This window comes from Petromyzon marinus, chromosome 10, assembly GCF_048934315.1.
Source record: "Petromyzon marinus isolate PM22_M1 ecotype Great Lakes invasive population chromosome 10, UKy_Petmar_22M1.pri1.0, whole genome shotgun sequence".
Taxonomy (NCBI): Eukaryota; Metazoa; Chordata; class Hyperoartia; order Petromyzontiformes; family Petromyzontidae; genus Petromyzon; species Petromyzon marinus.
The window spans coordinates 9,382,849-9,403,546 of record NC_133676.1 but is presented as its reverse complement, the minus strand read 5'-3'; the positions used below and the strand labels follow the sequence as shown (position 1 = coordinate 9,403,546).

Here is a 20,698-nt window from a genome sequence, read left to right as displayed (position 1 = left end):
TTTTAAGACCAGCAGAAAGTCGAATCAGAACCTGTCCTTAGTCTCCCCCTAGATCAACTGCGACTTAGATGAGTTTCTGGTGCGGTGTGTAAAGTTCGTCATTGGGTATGCAAAGTCGGTCAGGCGTTGTGCTAGCCACACCATCCCCGTCGGGCACCGTATCTGGTTGAATAGGCACTCGACAGCTCTACATTATACACTGTGTACGGCTATACGGAGGCCATCGTCGTCCGATATCCTCATTGTCTGCACATCCCTGCAACAAAAACACAGCAGTAGCATTCTAGTCGTTGCGGAGACGAGAAGTAGAAAACGAAACAATGGCTCATCAGCCGACAGGCTTGCTCGAACAAATGCCGGTGAACTTGCCAGCTGTTATTGGCACGGACGTTCCGTTTTATATTTGGGATATAGCAATGATCAGTGCGTTGAATATATCGTAATGAGCCTAGTGTTGTGTAAAGTGAACAGCTTGCAGTGGTGATTGATATCACCTATAGTCTACACGTCCAATACATATAGACAATGGTAACTGAGACAAATTATTATAATGTTCTTCAAGGGCCATGCAGAATGGCGAAATTTTGGCGTATAGTCGAGTCGAAATGCATTCAACTAGAAAGCACCCCAAAAATAATATATATACACTTTCGAATTCATGCCCCCGAAATGTACGGCCCCGGATGAAAGTTGAGTGGTTTCACTCATAGGGCAGGTCAGATTACAAGTGCTGAATCGCGTTAAGTCTCCTGCTAAACACTGACACAGAGACGTCCCCCGTCACCAGTGAACCAATCAATTCCCCCCCCTCCCACCCCCCCCCCCCCTCGGAGTGTGACGCTAAAGCCGATTGAATGTGGGCCAAGCCCTCACCCGCTCGCACGCGCGGAGCGGAACGTGACGTGCTCGACGCCCCCGCCCGCCCCCCTTAGCCAGGTTCGATTCCCGAACGTGGTGCACGATAAAAGTGACAATTAGTAGTTGATCCTGAAGTGACGTTCCCCCTAGGTAGAATCGATATAAAACAAGCAGGGCCCATGTAATGCGTTGTCAACATGAACACCTGGGAGACAAACGCGGCCGAGCTGCGCTCAAGCCAAAGCACCGACATTAACAGCGCTTCATGTGACCCGTGTCGTATTTTTGTGGGTTAATGAGGACATTTATATTTGTGACGGATTAATCCTGTATATGGCCCTACAGGTGCACGCCGTATATGCAGTATGGGTCTACAGGTAGAAGTTTAGTAGTAGTACATGCCAAAATTATGCGGGAAGCACCTTTTAAGAGTGGTTTCTTCAAAAGACGAAACATTCACAGAGGAACCTATTTTTGGTAAACGTAGATTATTTGCTATGAATGCTGCAGGCTCTTACATGACCTCACACAAGACATTAAACATCGAATTACCTAAAAGGGATCAAACGGTCACATTTTGTAAGTAAATATACATTGCTAGCCGTTTGCCTGTCCCAAGGATCTGAAACTTGCAAGCGAAAATCAGACCGCGACGTGATATATTCATTGCATCAATTCGTGTGCAATTTGTAAGGGCGCGGTGACACAGACTTATTTCATTTTAAGATTATAATCCCTTGTGCATCATGACGTCCTTTTTACTTCGATGTCTCAATGTCGTTACGGAGATCACGTGACGTGGGGTTCTGCCTTTGTTGTGAGGGTTGTGAGTTGACGCCGAGGAGGGGGGAGGAGGCGCCCCCCCCCCCCATGTGGAGTGACGTCACCTGCTCGTGATTATTAATGAGGGGGGGTGCTACATGTGGAGTGACGTCACCCGCTCATGATTATTAATGGAGTGGGGGGGCTTCATCTGTTCATGATTATTAATGAGGGGGGGGGGGGGTGCTACATGTGGTGTGACGTCACCCGCACATGATTATTAAAGAGGGGGGGAGTCCATGTGGAGGACGTAACCTGTTCATGATTATTAATGAGGGGGGCTGGCCGACGTGGAGTGACGTCACGCGCGGGACACAGACATTCTTGGCTCATTATAGTAGTAAATTACGTGTCGAGGTCTTCCAGACCCGACCACCTTAACAGTGGCGCGTGTTTCAGGACAGCATCCTAATGTTATGGAAAAGGAAATACGATTACATACAGCATTCTTTATTTTCATAACCTTTAAACTGCCCGTCATGTATGTAAGTGCTATGTTGCATATCCGACTCGCTGGGGACTGAGTTTTCAGCGGATATGTGAAAGATGGGTTATGATACACCATGCACAAACTCTGTACTGAACTGGGTGGTTAATTCGTCAGTGCGTATGTTTGACGTTGCACTGGACAGTAATTCCAACAAAACGTACAACGTCTGTGTATATTAATAAAGTAAAAAAAAATAACGAACTTATTCAACTAGTTTGAAAGAAAAGACACTCACCCGTACCCATGCTGACTAATGTGCCTTTTTTTATTATTCCGCAGATCACGCAGCTGAAAATAGACCACAACCCGTTCGCGAAGGGATTTCGTGACAATTACGACTCGTAAGTTTTGCGATTTGATCTCATTAACAAAAAAAATCATACATGACAATCACATTTTTCATCAAAATCCTACGTAACCACGTAAACATACGCGCTTAACTCACAATGTACGTGTTAATGCATGCATTCAGTTTAAGTGATGGTGACGATAATGATATTAAAAAATATATTCAAGAAACTCGCATTATTTCACTTGATTCATGAAGTGCCCTTCTCTTAGGACTCGCTTTGCTATGATGAGTCGTATACGCTGTATATCACCCCAAAGAGTGTAAGCAATTGTAAACACTGCAACTGTGCTTATGCTATTGGTCTGTAGGTAATAGGTCAAGGTTCGTTGGTTTCTCAATTCGCTTGTCCTGGCGAGGGTCATGGCGGCAGCATGTTGACTAGGGCGGTCCAGACCTCCCTTTCACTTGTGACAGACTCCAGCTCCTCCTGGGGAATTCCCAGGCGTCCCCAGGCCGGCCGAGCGACATAGTCCCGCCAGCAAGTCCTGGGCCGGCCCCGGGGGTCTTCACCCAGCGGGACTTGCCCGGTAGAGTTCCATGGGGAGTCTATCGGGGGGCATCCTTACCAGATTCCCGAACCACCTCAACTGGTTCCTCTCGATCTGGAGGAGCAGCGGATCGACTCTGAGGCTCTCCCGGACTACCGAAATCCTCACCCGGTTACGGAGAGCGAGCCCGGCGACCCTGCGGAGAAACCTCATTTTCGGCCCCTTGTAACCACGATCTCACCCTTTCGGTCATTATCCAAAGCTCATGGCCATAGGTGAGGGTGGCAACGTAGATCGACCTGTAAACCGAGAGCTTTGTTCGAGAACTCAGCTCCCGCTTCACTACCACGGAACGGTACTATTCCCGCAACACTGCGGACGCCGCACCGATCCGCCGGCCGATCTCCCGCTCCCACGTACCATCATCACTCGCGAAAGAGAACCCGAGGTACTTAAACTCCTCTACTAAGGTGACTTAGTTAATATTATTGACTTTACACGTAATTTATATGGAGTTGCCCCTTATGTCAGACGAGTGTTTTGTTCAAAACTAGATTGCAGTAGAGCATTGGATTATTACATCTTATCTGTGGGGAGCTTTGGGCATCGTGCCCCTCAATGCGAGGGGATTTATCTGGACAGTCTCGGGTTTTCTCCCACATGAAACCAAACGCTCGTTCATGGAATTGGACCAAACATCCCAATGTTGCAAGACCCTCATGGACAATACTTTTGATACTAATTTCTGCGTTGCTGGATAAATGAAGGTAATGTTTATTTGGTATAACTAGGTCGCGAATGTGCGACGGTACCCGTCCTCGTGACACCAACACGAAACGATACACTCACACATATAGTATACACTCAATGCGCAGAGGATATACAGAACAGTATACAAGATCGCGTTGCACGCAATGGGGTTGGTGGATCACGTAGGTTAGTTTACCTCCCAGACCCGCTGGGCAGTGGGGGGGGGGGGACAGCTGATGGCAGTACAACAAGCGGCTTCGTCTTTCCGTCTTGTGCACCAGACTTTTTAGCGTTATCCACTCATCTGTGTGGTGTTTCCACGGAGTAATTGGCCTGCCTTCTACATGGAGGACTCTCCTGAAGAGGGAGTGATCAAACATCCACGATGTAGCAGGACCCTGCATGAAAAGAGTGAGGCTTTCCTGGATATAATTACATGAATGATAATTAGCATTCTGTTCATTTACTTTGCGGTTTATAGAAGCGCGAGAAATACGAAAGGGTTGAAGTTGAATCAGAAATACATTCTAAATGTAATGTTTTGGGGGTTTAAGATACAATTTTACAAGCGAGCACACTATGCATTGATTGATTAGTGGTCATGTACAGGGTGATCAATTTATAGATACCTCGCTAAAACAATAGGGAAGGGATATAGGCGGAAAAATATTTCAAAACCTCTACATGTTTTTCACTAATCTCAATGCACGTAATAAAGATGTCAAGCCTTTCCTGATAACACTCGGTCTAACAGAGCCGGTCGTATTTGCTTAGAACATTAAATAAATCAGTGGGGTATCTAAACATGGATCACGCCGTACTGCGCCCGAATATCACAAACGAGGGAACGAAACCATCACCGAAGTCGTTGCTCGCTGCGTGTGGGTTGTGCCTGGTTGTCCCTTGGGGGCTATGTGTGTAGTGGTGCTGGTCACCAACCCCCTCGTGCGCCGTGTCGGCCTCCATAGGCGCTCGCTAGCTAACAGCTCTTGCCCCAGCGCTCTGTGAAGGCTATATGGGGGGTATTTGCCTTTGTTGCGTTGAGAGCATTTGCGCAGTGGTTAGCGCATTGCGCTACGAACCCGGGCGACCCGAGTTCCGTTCCCGACCACGGCTAACGTCAGTGGCGAGTAATGACAAACCCGGTTCTGGGATTTCCCCTAGGTTGACTCGGCCTTAAACCATTACCCAGTGCGATGTGAAAACATCAACACTTGATGAAGACAAAGACGACTTGGCGTTGTCCTCTACTAACAGGTGCTCGCTTGCAGCGCTTGTCCAAACAGCCTAAATGTCCATACGGTGGAAGCACTGTATTCGGCTGTGTTGTGTGTGACCGCTGCGAGGTTATGTACATATGCATATATGACTGCGCGCGCGCGTGTGTGTGTACGCTTGCAACTTCGTGAGGTTTTGTGACAGGGGAGTGCTGGTCAACACCAGTGGCGATTATCTGAACCGGTCCAGGGCCTCAAATGAGTACCTGGTGCGGTGTGTTAACATCGCCACTAGAGAGACAAAGGCAGCCGGGCATGGTGTTGGTCACCCCATCCCCTTATGTGCCGTGCCGGCCTTCATAGGTGATCGCTAACTGCACTTGCCCCAACAGTCTGTTAAGGCTTTAGGGTGGGTCTTTGTTTTAATTTAAATGCAGACGTGTGTGCATTTGTGTGTATGTGGGTCTGTAGTCATGTATGCGCATACGTTTATGTATGGCCGTGTATGTGGTGTATGCACGCATGTGCACATATGCGTACATGCGTATGCATGTGTTCGTGTTGTGTGAATGCACATATGTCTCCTGCACGTGCATGATCTCTTTAGTTGCGTGTAAATAGTCGAGTATGCGCATATGTTGCTATGATGTATGTGATCACACGTCTGTGTTATCACATACATATGTGCGAACGTGTGAAAATACATGCGTTTGAACGTGCACGTGTTTGAATATGCCTGTGTCGACACGTGTGTGGTCGTGCAAATTGCAGGTTGTGCATTCGTGTGTACGTGGGTGTGTTTGGTCGTGTCAATGCACACGTGTGCGCGCGCGTTTTTTGAGTTTGTCGTCGACTAAATGCATCGTCGCGTATATGGCCGTGTGTGTGCATGCGTTCGCACCGAGTCATGTATGCATGTGCGTACACGTGGCTGTGCGTACACGTGGCTGTGGGGGTACGCGTTTGTGTCCAATTGTAGCTTGTACCCCGTGTGTACACTTGCACGTACGCGGTCCTGTGTGCGCACGTGTCCGTGTACACGCACGTGTACGCACTTGCATGCACGACTGTGTGCGTGCAAATTACCTAGTGCGCATGGTTGTGTACATACGTGTGTATGTGTGTGTGTGATCATGACACGGGCGAGCGCTCTGCGCTGCAGCCCAGCAACCCGAGTTCGTTCCCGCTCACGACCAACACCAGTGACGATTAATTATTCTCTGAACCGGTCCTGGGCGTCCCCTAGGTCGACTCAAACGGGTAACCGGTGCGGCGTGTATACATCACCACTGGGGAGACAAAGGCGGTCGGACGAGCCACCCACCCCGTCGTGTACCGTGCCGACCTTCATTTGTGCTCGCTAACAGCACTTGCCCCAAAAGTGAATTTAGGCTATAAGTGGACCTTTGTATTTGCCTTGCACGTGGCAGTATACGGGCGGCTGCATACGTCCACAGCTATATCCGCTCATTATCGCACGCGATTGCAACAGGCGCGCACGAGCGCGTACGCACCTGCGCGCCCCTGGCTCCTTCTTAACACGTGCGCGCGTTCGTGCCCATGCGCAGCATGTACCCGGGGCTGGACGCGGACCGCCTCACGCCGTCACCTCACGACGTCCCGCGGCATCACTCGCTGCTCGGCGGGCCGCGCTACGACAGCAGCTCCCTGCTCGCCGAGCGCTTCGGCTCGTCCGCGTACAGCTCGAAGCTCGCCGCGGCCGCCGCCGCCGGCTTCTCCGACGCCGACCGCGGTGACCTGGGCGGGTGCGGGCCGGCGTCCGTCCAGCGCTGGCTGGTGGGACCGTTCCAGCAAGCGTACGAGGCGGACACTGGCGGCGTGGGATCGGCCGGAGCGAGCAACGGCGCCGGAGTTGGCGTCGGGGTCGGGAGCGGAGCCGGGGGTTCGCTGCAGCTGCCCTACGGGCTCAAGTCGCTCGCGCTGCCGCCCAGCTCCGCGTGCTCGCTCGGCTACTACTCGAGCGACACCGCGGCGGCTGCAGCCGCGGCGGCGGCCGCCAGCGATTGGGGCAAGCCGTGGTCGAGTCGCGCTCCCCATCACCACCACCATCATCACCACCACCACGCGGCCTCTCTGCAGCAGCCGTCGCCTCTGCAGCAGCAGCAGTCGGGTTTGGCGACGGCGCCTTCCGCCGTGATCGCACCCGTGGCAGGTGCGTCGCAGCCTCCGTCAACGTCGTCGACAACGTCGTCTTCGTCGTCGTCATCGGCTGGAGGTGGCTCCATGTTCCAGGAGCTGCAGCAGATCGGCGCGGCCGGGCCCGTGCCAGAGCAGGATCTCAGGGCGGACAAGTTGCTGGAGAGTCCCCCATCCAGCAAGTCGGCAGAGTCCACGGACTCTGGGGTGTTCGAGAGCGGGGTCGGAGGGGTCGGTGGGGGCGGCAAGAAGCGGCGACTCTCAGGGGTAGACGCGGAGTGCGTGGCCGTGGCGAAGGGGGGCCCCACGGGACCCCCCGCCTCGACCGATTTCGACAAGAGTTGTCTGAAGGATGTGGTGTGCTACGGCTACTACGGGGCCGAGTAGCTTCGCGGTGGTCATTTGCAAAGCCGCGAACGCGACGGCACAACGATGACATTGTATACAACACAAACACACACACACACATGTACAAGTACATACAAATGTATACAACAACAAAAGTAACGAACTGTGTTAGGAATAGTACACAAGCACAAACATAGATATATTAAAGATAAAATCACCGCATTCGACATTCGCGCCCTTAAATAATGGATCTAACACTCTTACATGAGAAACATATAGAATGGTCCCGTTCTGAACAAGGGTAATTTCCTGAAACGTCGGTATTATATTTTGTTTGTCCAGCCAGTTAATTTGTTTCTATTGTAAGGCAGTGTTAATGACAAATGCAGTGGTGTTTTTTGCCGGATTTCCGCGCATATACATACATACACACACTCATTCTCAGTGTTGATGGGTGGCCTCATTCGTGTTACACGGCCTATGCTGATTGTACGATGTCTCGTTGTGTTTACAAATTGATCTCTCTTCATATATATAGTACATTGTGGCAGTATTACTTTAGGTCGTTTCAAAGACGTGCTCGATTTATATATACAGTATACGGTATATACACACACGTATGATTTCTGTGAGTTTTGCAAAAGATGAGACCGATTTCTCCTAATAATACGGGCATTTGATTTCATGATTTTATTACTAGATTGTGTTTAAAGCAAACGATATATCGATTTGAAAGCGGGTGCAGTTTAATGTAAAATCGTCAACATCCTTTAGAGTAATTACCCATGAAGTTTTCTGGAGAAATGCGCTAAAATATACCGGACACTTGTAACACTAAGTGGGCAATTCGTTAAAATAAGAAATCGTCTTTAAGCCTTATGTTACTAAATACATCGGCTCCTTCCTATTTTACAGCTTCGGCAGTAAGCAGCTCTTATAAGACGACTACGGGGTTTTGCAAGAGACGGGAAATCACTTTAAGAACATCAACATTCGATTATAAAAATAATAATTATGAAATGATAACTCGCATCCCGATGGCAATCCATTGCTGGATGAAGGCCTTTCGTCGGTAGGTTGCTTGACCATACTTCACCACGTTGGTCAGTACCGGTTGGTGAAAGGTAGATAGCCTAAGACAGGTTCTGATACCACATAGCGCTTTTCCACTGTAGCTCCACTCCACTCCGATTATTTATACCTCGGCCTATTTGTCACGTATACCGATAGGTGACCTTGCCGACAAACAAAAAAACGCACACAGCCGCCGAGGTTTGTAAACTGTTGCTTTGTATTCGTGGCTGTGTGCATAGTTACACTTAATTTAAAACTCAATTGCGTGAGCGGTAGCTCGAAAGACACCCGCTTATCATAACCACGAATGTGATATTTATTCCCTTACAAATGTGACTGGATGCGTGCACAGTATACACATGTACGTATATATACTACACGTGGATCTCACAACCGCGAGTGCAGGAGCATGGACTCAAAATCAAACCTGAAAATCCAAGACATTTATATCTCTCTATTCTCTTTTCAATGGTGAAAACGCGTTCGTTGTTTATTTTGCCTGTAATTATGTCGAATTCTGTTATTTTAAAATGCACTTTATTTTCGCACTGTTACCGCCCGCCCCATAATAAGAGTAACGTGTGCGACCAATAGCTAAATAAAACGATCGGACTGTGCACAGCCCAAATAGTAAAGCGGTAGAGGACGTTCGCCACTTGTGCAGGCCGTTCGTCAGGTCCACATTTATAAAAAAAAATATCTAAAATTAGCCGTCAATTACTCAATTGAGATTACCGGTAGACATACCAAACATCCAAACCACTACTGGTAAACCAATGCCCCAGTTGACTCTTGATAATTAGACGTATCCTGGTCTTTTGATTTTCACCTGGTTAAACAAGATACACTTGAAACTTGAGTATCGGCTAGAGGCTGACTGGCTGCAACACTTGATAGGTTTATGTCATCTCCTTTTTGTTATAATAGGGGTAGGCTGTAAACTGCAGTCAATGCACCACGGGGCTTCGACAGCCCCTAATCACGCGTCGTCTATTTCCAACCACATATTTAGCATATACAGTACAACACGTGCACGCTCATGTACAGCCCTCATGTCAATACACTGCTGGATGAGACTTCCCAAGCGTGTGCGGATCACGTGATATATTGGAGGGTCTAAAATCATTTCTAAAATAAGTTCTAAATGAGCTTAAGCGGAACTTTTCTCTATAACCTGTAGCATATTCAATGTTGCTAAGCTGAGCTCGTCGAAGCTCTATCATTGGTTGCACATACACACCCGGCTGTACGCGTGTGTGTGTGCGCATGTGTGTGTGTTAGTGTGCATGCAAGCATGCCAGATATATGCTATTTTCAGGGTTATATCGGCGCATATCACCTAATAGCAGCAGCAGTGTTACATTTGAGAAATTAGGCTTATTGCTGTCAAAGTGCGCCAATTTAGTTCGCGAGCATCATATTTCCGTAGCCTCTATAAAGCGTGATTAACACAAACATCGTAAAGGAACAGTATGTGTGCGCGTGTCGCACATTTGAAATCATCTACTCCAATGTTAACACACGCACGGTACATAAGGCGTCGTGAGGATAGCACGCGTTCAGCGAGCGCTGTTCGGTGCTGCGCCGATGTTTTCGCTGAGCGTATCATCAACATTCGGCACGTGTACAAGTATACAACACATATAATACCGCTACGGTGACTCGTAAAATAATAGTACTCATAACAATACTCAGTCATCATCTTCGTCGTCATCAGCAGCCACGATACATCGTCCCACGTGTGGATTATTCTGCGATGCAACGATCCACTTAGCACCTACCTGAATACGTGCTGATTTAATCGCTCCATCTCCTCCATGCTCTCGGACGCGTTCCATCCCTTTGGCTTCCTGCCACCGTCATTTTCTTGAACATTGAAATACAATAACGATGACAGATGGTCGAGAAAAACTACGGAGTGGCAAGCCAAGGGATGGAACGTGTCTGCTTATTGTCTCAATAATGCTGAGTAGAAACTGCGTCCCGTCGTGATGTTTGTTTTGCCATATTGGAAATAATTCGTGACGAAAAGAAACAACACTAAAATAGTTTGGCAATTGTCCGTTATAGTTCCATGTAAGTGTATGTATGAATATATGCATTTGCGTTGAATCATAATGTAATCAATGAGACGGTAATGGAACTACAGCGCTGGATAGAGAACCTGACAATGTCAACTACTGTACATATACAATATAATTTGGAATTATATATAGTGTCTGAATGGGGTCGCATCTCAAGACGATATACAGGGACGGCGGGGGAGGGGTGGGAGATTTATTCTATAAAGAGCAAGAGGCGATCAGTCAAAAGGTTTGTTTTGGAGCCTGGACTTGAACAGAGGTAGGTAAAGGAGTCAACAAGACGGATGGCTTTGGAGGTTAAGCATCGTTCGGACTTTTATAGTTCCTAAATTGTGTCACGCGACAGAGCGGTGCGATCCATGATTTCATCGCCATATCTAACAATACGCACGCGTTCCTCCCATTGCAATTTTCGTAACCGTGGAATGGCCCATCACGGCGATAATGGATGGGTTGCGGTATTTGGAGTTGTTACGCCCATTGTTGGCACCGTTGACATCGGGGCAGGTTTCCACCAGAAATGAAGCCATGCGCCAACAACACGTTAGATGTGCCTGACACCCTCGAAATCACTGTACACCCCACGTAGTGTGTGGGCGCAATATACAGGGTGTGCCATTCAAGGATGGAGTATGGTGACTGCAACAAGCCCGTTCCTCTTTAACGCCGTGAATCTTGCATGTCACATGTTCGCGTGTAAAGTCATAGAGCGCTTATAATAAAGAAAAAGTACATACAAGGCAGGCACAAAGATGCCCGCAGAGCCGCCGGACAAGCTGTTGTCTCTCAAGTGCCGATGGTTACAACATGGCACAGGTTACTCGTGCAAGGCTGGGTCGACCCAGGGGAGGTCCAAAACAGGTTCACGTATTACTCACCTTTTGATGTGTTAACCACGGGCAGGCGTTGAAACCACGTCGCCGGTGCTTGTAGCACAGTGCGCTAACTAACGCACGACCGCTCCCCAAACAGACACACATGGAGCAACGACACGAAGGGTCCCCATGTAATCTTGTAGACTGTTGGGGGCATGGACCTATTAAGACAGGTTCGGTATACCAGAAGATGTTGGGGCCTACAACCACGCTCGGCCACTGTTGCCGTCTGATGTTCACGCTGCACTGGCTGCTCATTTTAAACCACACACACAAATACGCACGGGCCATATACACGCGTCTTACCGAGTCTACAGAGCGCAGAACGCCACTCCGAACCACGTCGTGAGCTGCGAGGTTTAAGTGATCACGCAGGTTGAAAGTCACGATTTAGACTGCTCGAAAAATGCATCGCGGGCTTGCGCAGGACACGCCGATGGAAGGGACGATGGCCAACGGTCAAGAATAGTGACTGAGTTGCAGCCATGGAATGGAACGCGTCCGTGAAGAGCGCGTCCACGGAGGGAGATGGAGCGATCACATCATCTCGTTGTGTGGATGCTGGGTGGATTGGGGCATCGCGAGATCGCGGTATATGGCGGCGGCTTGGAGCGGGCTTCATTCAGCAGTGGATTGATCGTGGCGGATTTCTATATGATGTAAATTGTGTCTCAGTCCAGATGCATCTCACGAATACTGGTGTTTCTGACGTAGCACGTGCGTATGACTGGAAATCACCGACAATTGGGAGGGTATACACAACCATATAGTCGTGAACTGTAATGATTACATTATAGAAGACGGTCCAATGCAGGTGGAAATAGGTTGGGTATTCAGCCGAGACTTCAACTGGAGCAGGGAATCGGCAGCACGGATTACAGGGTGGTGGGTGGGTGGTGGGTGGGTGGGTGGGTGTAATTCCAGGCAGTAGAAGTGGCAGCTGAGAAGGAGCGACCTCCCATTGAGCGGGCGCCAACTGTTCTCCAGTAAATGCAATCAGAATAGCGCCCTTGTTTTATACAAGGGGGCCGCCCTGGAGAGCCCCTCTACAGCTGCTATTGCGAATAGCGTTGTACGTCATAACAAGTGCAGGCAGCTATAGAAGACGTCCGCATGTGCGACAGGCGGCCAGGGGTGACTTGGGATTCTCATTTTATAATTTTCTTTTCGGTTGGTTTTGTTTGCCATGGCGTATATGTTTGTTAGTATTCTCATTAATTGCTTACGCGCTTTTACATTACACTAGCAATTGTTTCGAACTGTGTAATAGTATAACGAGCGGTATGCTGTGTACATAACGTTAAATGCAGTATTGCAATGTTACAATACCAATATACAATACCATATCGGAGTATTTATATCAAGTATAGCGTAATGATGTTGCGAGCGCTTTGATGGCTGTATTATTAAAGGTTATATAGTGCCACCAATTCTGCATGCGTCCACGTGTTGTGTTTCTGCTCAGAACCTTTGGTTAATCCATTGCTGGATGAAGGCCTCCCCACGCCGTATCGGTCATTGGAGTTAGTGTTTGACCACGCTTGATTGTGCTGCGTGGTTGGTGAAGTGAGGCAGAATTGGTTCCAGATACCACTCGCCACTGATGTGAGCCGTGGCGGGGAATTTAATTCGAATGGCCGCGCTTCCCGTTATATGTATTTATACCAAACATGTATTTCAAGTCACAGGATTCAGTTTTATACTCATCTAAAGAGCCTCCGCACCATACTCGACCAGAATATGTCGTTTGATCACCACGTGCAGAATAGAGTCAGAGCATGCAATTTTCATATCAGGGCTCTTCGACACATTCGACCACTATTGAGTCGTGACATAACCAACACGGTGGCCTGTAGCAGAGTATCGACAAGGCTCTATTATTGCAACTCACCACTCTACGGGACGTCTGGCAAAAACATCACCAAACTGCAGCGTGTACAAAATTATTTAGCACGTGGCCTGATAGGTACCGCAAGGTCCGAACATGTCCGTCCAGTGCTGGCCGAGCTGCATTGGCTTCCGTTTGCCGAACGAACCACAACATTCTCTCTAGGGTGTCCCACCTGATGTGGGTCTTCCACCTGATGACGGACGCTTGTGTTGCGCCCGAAACGTCGTGATTTATTTTTTTACTTTTTAATTTATTTTATTTTATACGTGACTTTACCGAAAGAACCAAAGAGTATGAGCCATAACACCTTGCTGATCTCGTCAAGGAGCATAAATCATCATGCAAACTCCGGTCATCCTCGCAGCAGCGGCTTTTGGCCATCCATCGAACAAAGACGGTCACCGCATCGCGCGATTTCAGATGCGCTGCTGCGACCATCTGGAACGCTCTTTCTTCCGATATTAGGAAGCCACTGAACCTATGCACTTTTACATCTAGATTGAAAACTAATTTCTTTAGAACTGCTTTTTGTGTTTAGCTGTTTGTCCTTCACCCGCACCTCTGATTAGCACGGTTGGCTACGTACGGTGCGGAAGAAGTTCAACATACATCCACTTACATAGGGATGGATGTAAGCACAGTGCCGTACCGAACATTCTCAATATGTTATGCTCAAAACTTTTGACACAGTACTTATATATACCTCAGTAGAAACAAAAATACTGCAATTCTAAATACTGCAGTAACCTACATCATGCTTGACAAGTACAATAAACAAACATACGATACGTTTAATTTGAAATAAAGCGCAATAATAGATTACTAATTGGGGAGCGGTGTGGTAGCGGTTTGCGCTCTGAGTCAGGCGAATGGAGTTTCAGTCTTGAGTGATATATTTAAACCGTTTCTGAGCACCCCACCTCTTTCACCAACCCACACTGACGAAGGGTGGAGAATTATGATCAGACAATCCCCCATCACCGGCATGGCATTGGGAGGCCTTCATCTAGCAGTGGATAGAAAATTACTGCGAATTATTATGAGCGTTACAGATACGTCTCAAATCTGTAAGGCTGTGTTTTAGGAAAAGTACACGAAAAGACGCGGTAAGGACATCCCGTCCCAGCAGACAGCTGCAGCGAAGCTTACAATTATTTCCGATGTTAATACGATGTATATGAGAACATAATTACATTTAATTACAAGACTAATTTGCTGCATTGGTTATAACTGAATACTTAGTATTAATTGCGCTTCATTACAGGTTGTGGCACATATTGTCATCAACACTTGGCGCTTTTATTTAATACTAAAGACAGAGAATACAATGAACATATTCTTACAAGGCATATGTGCTTTCTGTATGTTTTATTAGCGAAAACATGCTACTTGTGCTGCACTTACGTGAAGAATTATGTCAAAAGGAAAGCTATGTTTCTCATGGGTCGAAGACGACGGAGCCGTTGTGTTAACACATTGCCTTGACATGTGATTCAGCCCCTTAAATCCCCCGCCGCCTCTGTCCACCCAGTCAGTGGTTTATAAATAGGCACGCCACAGTTAGTCCGATCGGTAGGTCGTGTGTCGTGGGGCAAAATGTAGGTATCCCCACCCCTTTCTAGATGTCTGGTCAGCATAGAAGAGGGCTTTATTGGTCAAATACCACCCATAGGGGCTCTCGAGAACTCCTCCTAGTGGATGCCCTTCCGTCAATAGTGGCGTGAGCTAGCTGTTTCAGGGCTGCATCTGTAATTTTATCTTTCTATGAGCACAATATAAGGGTTTGATACACGCCTATCTCACGCAGTAAGTCTTCCTATCCTATTCTTGGTTCTTTCGGTAAAGTCACGTAGAAGGGAAACAATAAAATAATAAAAATATAAAACAATCATATTTTTATTATTTTATTGTTTTCCGTCTACGTGACTTTACCGAAAGAACCAAGTATATGAATCCCTGCAGTCACGAAAGCTTTAAATCAAAATTCTTCCTATCCTATTGAAGAAACCCCGCACATATTTGGCAAATAAGGCCACCAACTTATGGCTAAACACAAACTTCCCAACATATGAAGTAAACCAGGCAACAACATTCTTCTCCAGCTGAGATAGTCATATCCACGGCTATTTCAGCCAGAATGTAGTCCCTCGTCTGTGACCAACTGGCACGGTTTTGGAAGCTCATCAGGCTGTGACCCGGGATGATGCTTGTATGGGTGAGCACCTTGCGCGCGCAGGTCGTTAGACGCTGCGAGGCTACGTGGTGATCAGCAAGGAGCAGTGCATTGTTGTACTCTACTTATATGCTCTCACGTCCATGCCCCCCGCCGTCACCGATCCGCACTTGGAGGATGATCAAATAACACAGGCGTGGAGGGGTCCTTATCCAATGGTCAGAAAGACGCACATTTCAGCACGACGCACTCCCCAATGAGGGACTGACACATCGCCGATCCAGGTACTTATTTTGGGCCGAGTTGATCTATAGGAGAGCCACATCAGGCTCAGGTAACAGTTATTCCAGGCGCGAATGACCATTGCCAGGGCTCGCACCTGGATTGCTGGAGGTGTATATAGTAACTGAATTGCCCTGCGTTAGCATCTCACCTCGCAGTGTAAGATAAATTACAGCTTTTTCAAATGGCGCACTATATTAATGCACACCATATTTATGAAGTTATCAAACCAATATTACATTCTCACAAATGTGCGTAATTGTATGTGCTGCACGTGTTGATATTCATGAATTAAAAAATATACCCTGGCGGCAAAAGACAATGGATAGTATCGCGTAGTAAGGCGTCAGCCGCCATCTGCCGGATTCTATAAAAAACTGCACTTATGTAAAAGGATGATTGATGCGCTTTCGGCGGAGCTTCGCGATGTGCATTCAGTGCAACAACACCAGGACCAACGGACCATAGAGGCCTTGGTGCTGGGCTCCGAAGAGGATGTGGCTGGGAGATAGGCGGACAGGTGGAGCCCATTTCATTCCTTACACCAGGGCACATGCCTATCTCAACCTATCCGGGTGTTTATCAATCTTCCATTCAAACGAAAATGCAATATTTACACATCGTTCTTAGTAGATGATGGGTATAATAATGAAAATGAAAGATGCATGACATCAATATATCACACCGAGTCAACAGGCCACGGTCTGTAGATGAGACTCGGAATATTGAAACCAGTTCAGAGTTGTCCTGCTGAAAGACACGCTGTTGAGTAGTATTGTACCAACGCCTCATTTAGTGATGGACTACCAAAGTGCCATTTTGTTCATATTCGGTCAAACAGACTCTTGTATGTTCATGTTTGCTTTATAAAGGAAACTTCAATGACAAAATTGCTGGCTTCTGTTTTCGTGAATAGGCGAGTTTCAGAGTAATAACAGACGCCAATGGGGATGTCTAGACAGCGAGCCATACGATTGTGGTAATTGAATCGATCCTCCGATTCAATTACCACAATAGTGTGACATCACTATACTTTTTTTAAAATAAAAGTTTCTGAGCACATGACAAACCGCCAAAAAACATCAAGCGGCCAGCAATAAAGAGCACTTTAAATAATGTTTTTACTAAAGTTATTTTATTACTAAAGTTAATAGCGTTCCTTGAATTGAGCAAGGTCATAAGAGCATGGGGGGTCGAGACGATAGGAGGGAATTCCAAAGTCGCAGAAGTATTGTGACCTGTGGCCAGAATATCTGGACTCGTCTTCATATAACAATGCATAGATTTCTGTTGATATGATTGTGGCTATGGTTGTACTTCATGAATCCCTAATCTCTGCCATTACATACAATGAAACAAGAAAATGTAAAAAATAAAAAAAACAGCAATGCAATACAATACACTCTTAGACATTATTGTAATAAATAAATAAAAAGTCCATCCCATGTGTTCGTGAATTTTTAATATTTTTTTGGCAGGAAATGGCAAGAAATGAGTTTTCAAATTTGATTTTTTTCTGGGTTGGGACCACCCAGACCCCCTGGGAGATTTGGTCCCCCCCCCCCAATCTTGACTCCATGGCTACGGCCTTGATTCACGGGAGCCGTAACCATGACAGTCGACATGGAAGAGTGATAAGGAGGCGACTGACCTTTTGTGAGCGAGTTACTGGAGTGAATGGGTGAGTGCTGGATAACTGCATGTAGAATGCATCAAGCCTTGTTGTTTTGATCGTCATCTCAAATGTTGTCAAGATTGTGGCCATATATATCAAACATCAGCTCTATGAGACAGCTGTAGACAGGCATGGATTTTCTGTTTGCACAGTCACATAGTCACTTTAAGATGTTTCTTGTTCGTGTTTTTGTTTATTGTTTGTTGTGGTTGCACCCGATTCAAGAGCCAAATGGCTCACAGGGCTATACCAAATATATAAACTGAAACTGAACTGAAAGGCAGGGGGCGCTCCTACACAAAATGCCGGATCTCGGTCAGATTTCCAGAGATAAGCAGAGGTTTGTACTTTAGATAAGAATACTGCTGATGAGTGTTGCGCGTGTCCCAGATGGTGTAGAGTTGGGCTGTGAGGTGTCCAGGTGGTAGTTCGGAAAACGGATTCTTTGCGCTGACAGGGGTCCGTCGATTAGAGGGAGTGCTCTTACCAGTAACATCTGGTAAACGAGCAGTATTTGTTCGGCAAGGCTGACTCTTGCTTATGGCACTGACATAAACACATCTTTTTGGGTAAGGTAAGGGTGGAAGGCGAATAGAGTACTCCGGTGGAATCAATTTCTATGTACGTGTGGATATGCAGAAGGAGAAGGAAGGTCGCCGCACGGATATATTTCATCACGTGTACAACTTTTGAGTATTATGCCTCATGTGCGTTGGGTTTACTCCGGTCTTTCCTGTTTCCTCCAACAAACAACCACTAATAGATAGGGCCAACCATAACCAACGGAGCAGGACCCCCCCCTCTTTAAAAGTATTGAGACTCAGCAAGCTTTTTCCCGAGACAAAGATCATGATTACAGCACCGTATTGATGTTACACGTATTGTCAACCTGCGAAAAAATCTCCCGGAATGTACCCGATTATTAGGAAGTCATTGGAGCTGTCAACCCCTTATCAGTGCCTGCTTTATTACAGACCGATTCAGACCTTATTGGCCACCCCGTGCCCTTATAAATCTCGATGTTCATTCTACAAAGTCTTATCACAAGGGAGAAACACAAATAAATATTTGTTTGCTCGCGTTGAAACGCCTGTACATCGTATGGACCTGAAAACTCAATTTCCCTGTACAAGAATACTGGTAAACCGTATGGGTTAACAGGTATAAAATTCAATTTTGATTTAAAGCTTTCGTGACTGCAGGGATTCATATTCTTGGTTCTTTAGGTAAAGTCACGTAGAAGGGAAACAATAAAATAATAAAAATATAAAACAATAAAATTATCACGACGTTTCGACTGCAACACAAGCGATCTTCATCAGGTGTAAAAAAACAAATAGCATATAGGGTGACATCAACGCAACACATAGAGAGCGTTAAACTGCACGGAGGTAAATACAACAAGAAGATGAGAGACGAGAATTCAACAAACTTAAGAAAACATTTTTACGTGATGCAAAACCAGTCGGCCAACGACACAGAGGATGAACACGAAATTTAGCACTCTTCTGAAATTCGTGGTCTGCCAGGCAAGTGTCTAACTGTGTCGTTGGCCGACTGGTTTTGTATCACGTAAAACATTTTTTTCTTAAGTTTGTTGAATTCTCGTCTCTCATCTTCTTGTTGTATTTACCTCCGTGCAGTTTAACGCTATGTGTTGCGTTGATGTCATCCTATGTGCTATTTGTTTTTTTTACACCTGATGAAGATCGCTTGTGTTGTGGTCGAAACGTCGTGATTGATTTGTTTTTAATGTAATTTTGTGGTATTTATACATATGTGACTTTACCGAAAAAAAAACAATGAGTAATTTATGCAGTCACGAAAGCTTTAATTCTTTATTAAGTTCAATACAGGATCCCTGGTGGTCTAGTGGTTAGGATTCGGCGCTCTCACCGCCGCGGCCCGGGTTCGATTCCCGGTCAGGGAACTTGATTTTTTTTTAGTAAAATTGTTTCAGTTATCCCACTTTTTAAGTTCTTTTTGAGACCCATGTAACCATTATGCACACATATGGATTCTACCAGAGGCAAATGGCCGTGGCAAAAAACATTTATTTCTGTACCCTACTCATGGGTCCTAATGAGGGTTTAACCGGGTCTAAAGTTGCGTCATGGCTACGCGTAGTGATGTGGCCATATTTTATCAGCTCCTTTAAGTTGGTTGGATACATTCTAAGCGTAGAAATTACCACACGCACACACACGCAGTTACGTTGAGCTGGTGGTCTGGATAAGGCCGAAGAGTTTTTTTTTTGATACGTGCAATGCTGCGCGCCTTTGTGTGTTGTTAAATCTATACCAGGGTTTGCAAGCTTTTGTGCGCATCAGAGGGCAAGCCCAACCAATTCCACTGGTGGATTGTACATTGTAATAAGCCCCTCGCTTAGACGAACCCATATTAACCAGCGTGGTGAATGAAGTATGGCCCAATAACTCGCATGGCGTGGGGAAGGAAGAACGGTCCCAATCCATCCGACAGAAGGGACGCGCGTGTGAATTATCGGAGTCATCATCACCCTTGGCGTCCTATAGGGGGCGAAACTGAGCTCCATTATCCCATTATCCTCCATCTCCCTTCAAGCTGCCATTTCCCCTTTCGTTCTACGAACTCTGCGTGTGTATCTTGTAGAACTTTCAGCAAAACAACAGTCTTACATGTTACAGTAATCGTCATAATGACGATTTATTTTCACCACACATAGTCACGTTGGAATGTTGTATACATAGAGCACTGCTTGGGCGGTGTATAGGATCCCTGGTGGTCTAGTGGTTAGGATTCGGCGCTCTCACCGCCGCGGCCCGGGTTCGATTCCCGGTCAGGGAACTTGATTTTTTTTTCCTCTTTAAGTTAACCTATTTTGTACATATTATTGGTCCTTTCGGTAAAGCTACATAGAAGGGAAACAATAAAATAATAAAATAAGAAAACGTTGTACAGTTTTTTCGCGCAATTTTGTATTTTTGTACACATCGTGAATCGAAAATTCTTTGTGTCGGTTTTTTTCCTCTCTCCAGAAAATGTAACTAAATTTTTGTCGAAAAGACACACACTGGGTTTTAATGACATGTCCGGCCCAATTTAGTAAATCCACTGCTGGGTGAGAGAGGGGGCCATCCCACCACGCATTGCGAGCCATGGGAGATATTTGACCATACATCA

The 20,698-nt window shown here is 46.6% G+C and overlaps 1 protein-coding gene and 2 non-coding genes across 3 annotated transcripts in view; all 3 read left to right on the top strand.

Moving 5' to 3' along the window:
* Nucleotides 1-12,395, top strand: part of LOC116940952 (uncharacterized) — a 53,326-nt gene extending 40,931 nt beyond the window's left edge. The window contains exons 5-6 of the mRNA XM_032951385.2: nt 2,450-2,511; nt 6,546-12,395. Coding sequence (XP_032807276.2) covers nt 2,450-2,511; nt 6,546-7,521 — 1,038 coding nt within the window. The 3' untranslated portion in view covers nt 7,522-12,395. The remainder of the gene's footprint in view (nt 1-2,449; nt 2,512-6,545) is intronic.
* A 6,999-nt stretch (nt 12,396-19,394) lies between these two features.
* On the top strand, nt 19,395-19,466 carry TRNAE-CUC (transfer RNA glutamic acid (anticodon CUC)). Its single transcript has one exon. It is a non-coding gene; the product is annotated as a tRNA-Glu (tRNA).
* Nucleotides 19,467-20,290: 824 nt separating this feature from the next.
* On the top strand, nt 20,291-20,362 carry TRNAE-CUC (transfer RNA glutamic acid (anticodon CUC)). Its single transcript has one exon. It is a non-coding gene; the product is annotated as a tRNA-Glu (tRNA).
* Nucleotides 20,363-20,698: the final 336 nt, after the last annotated feature.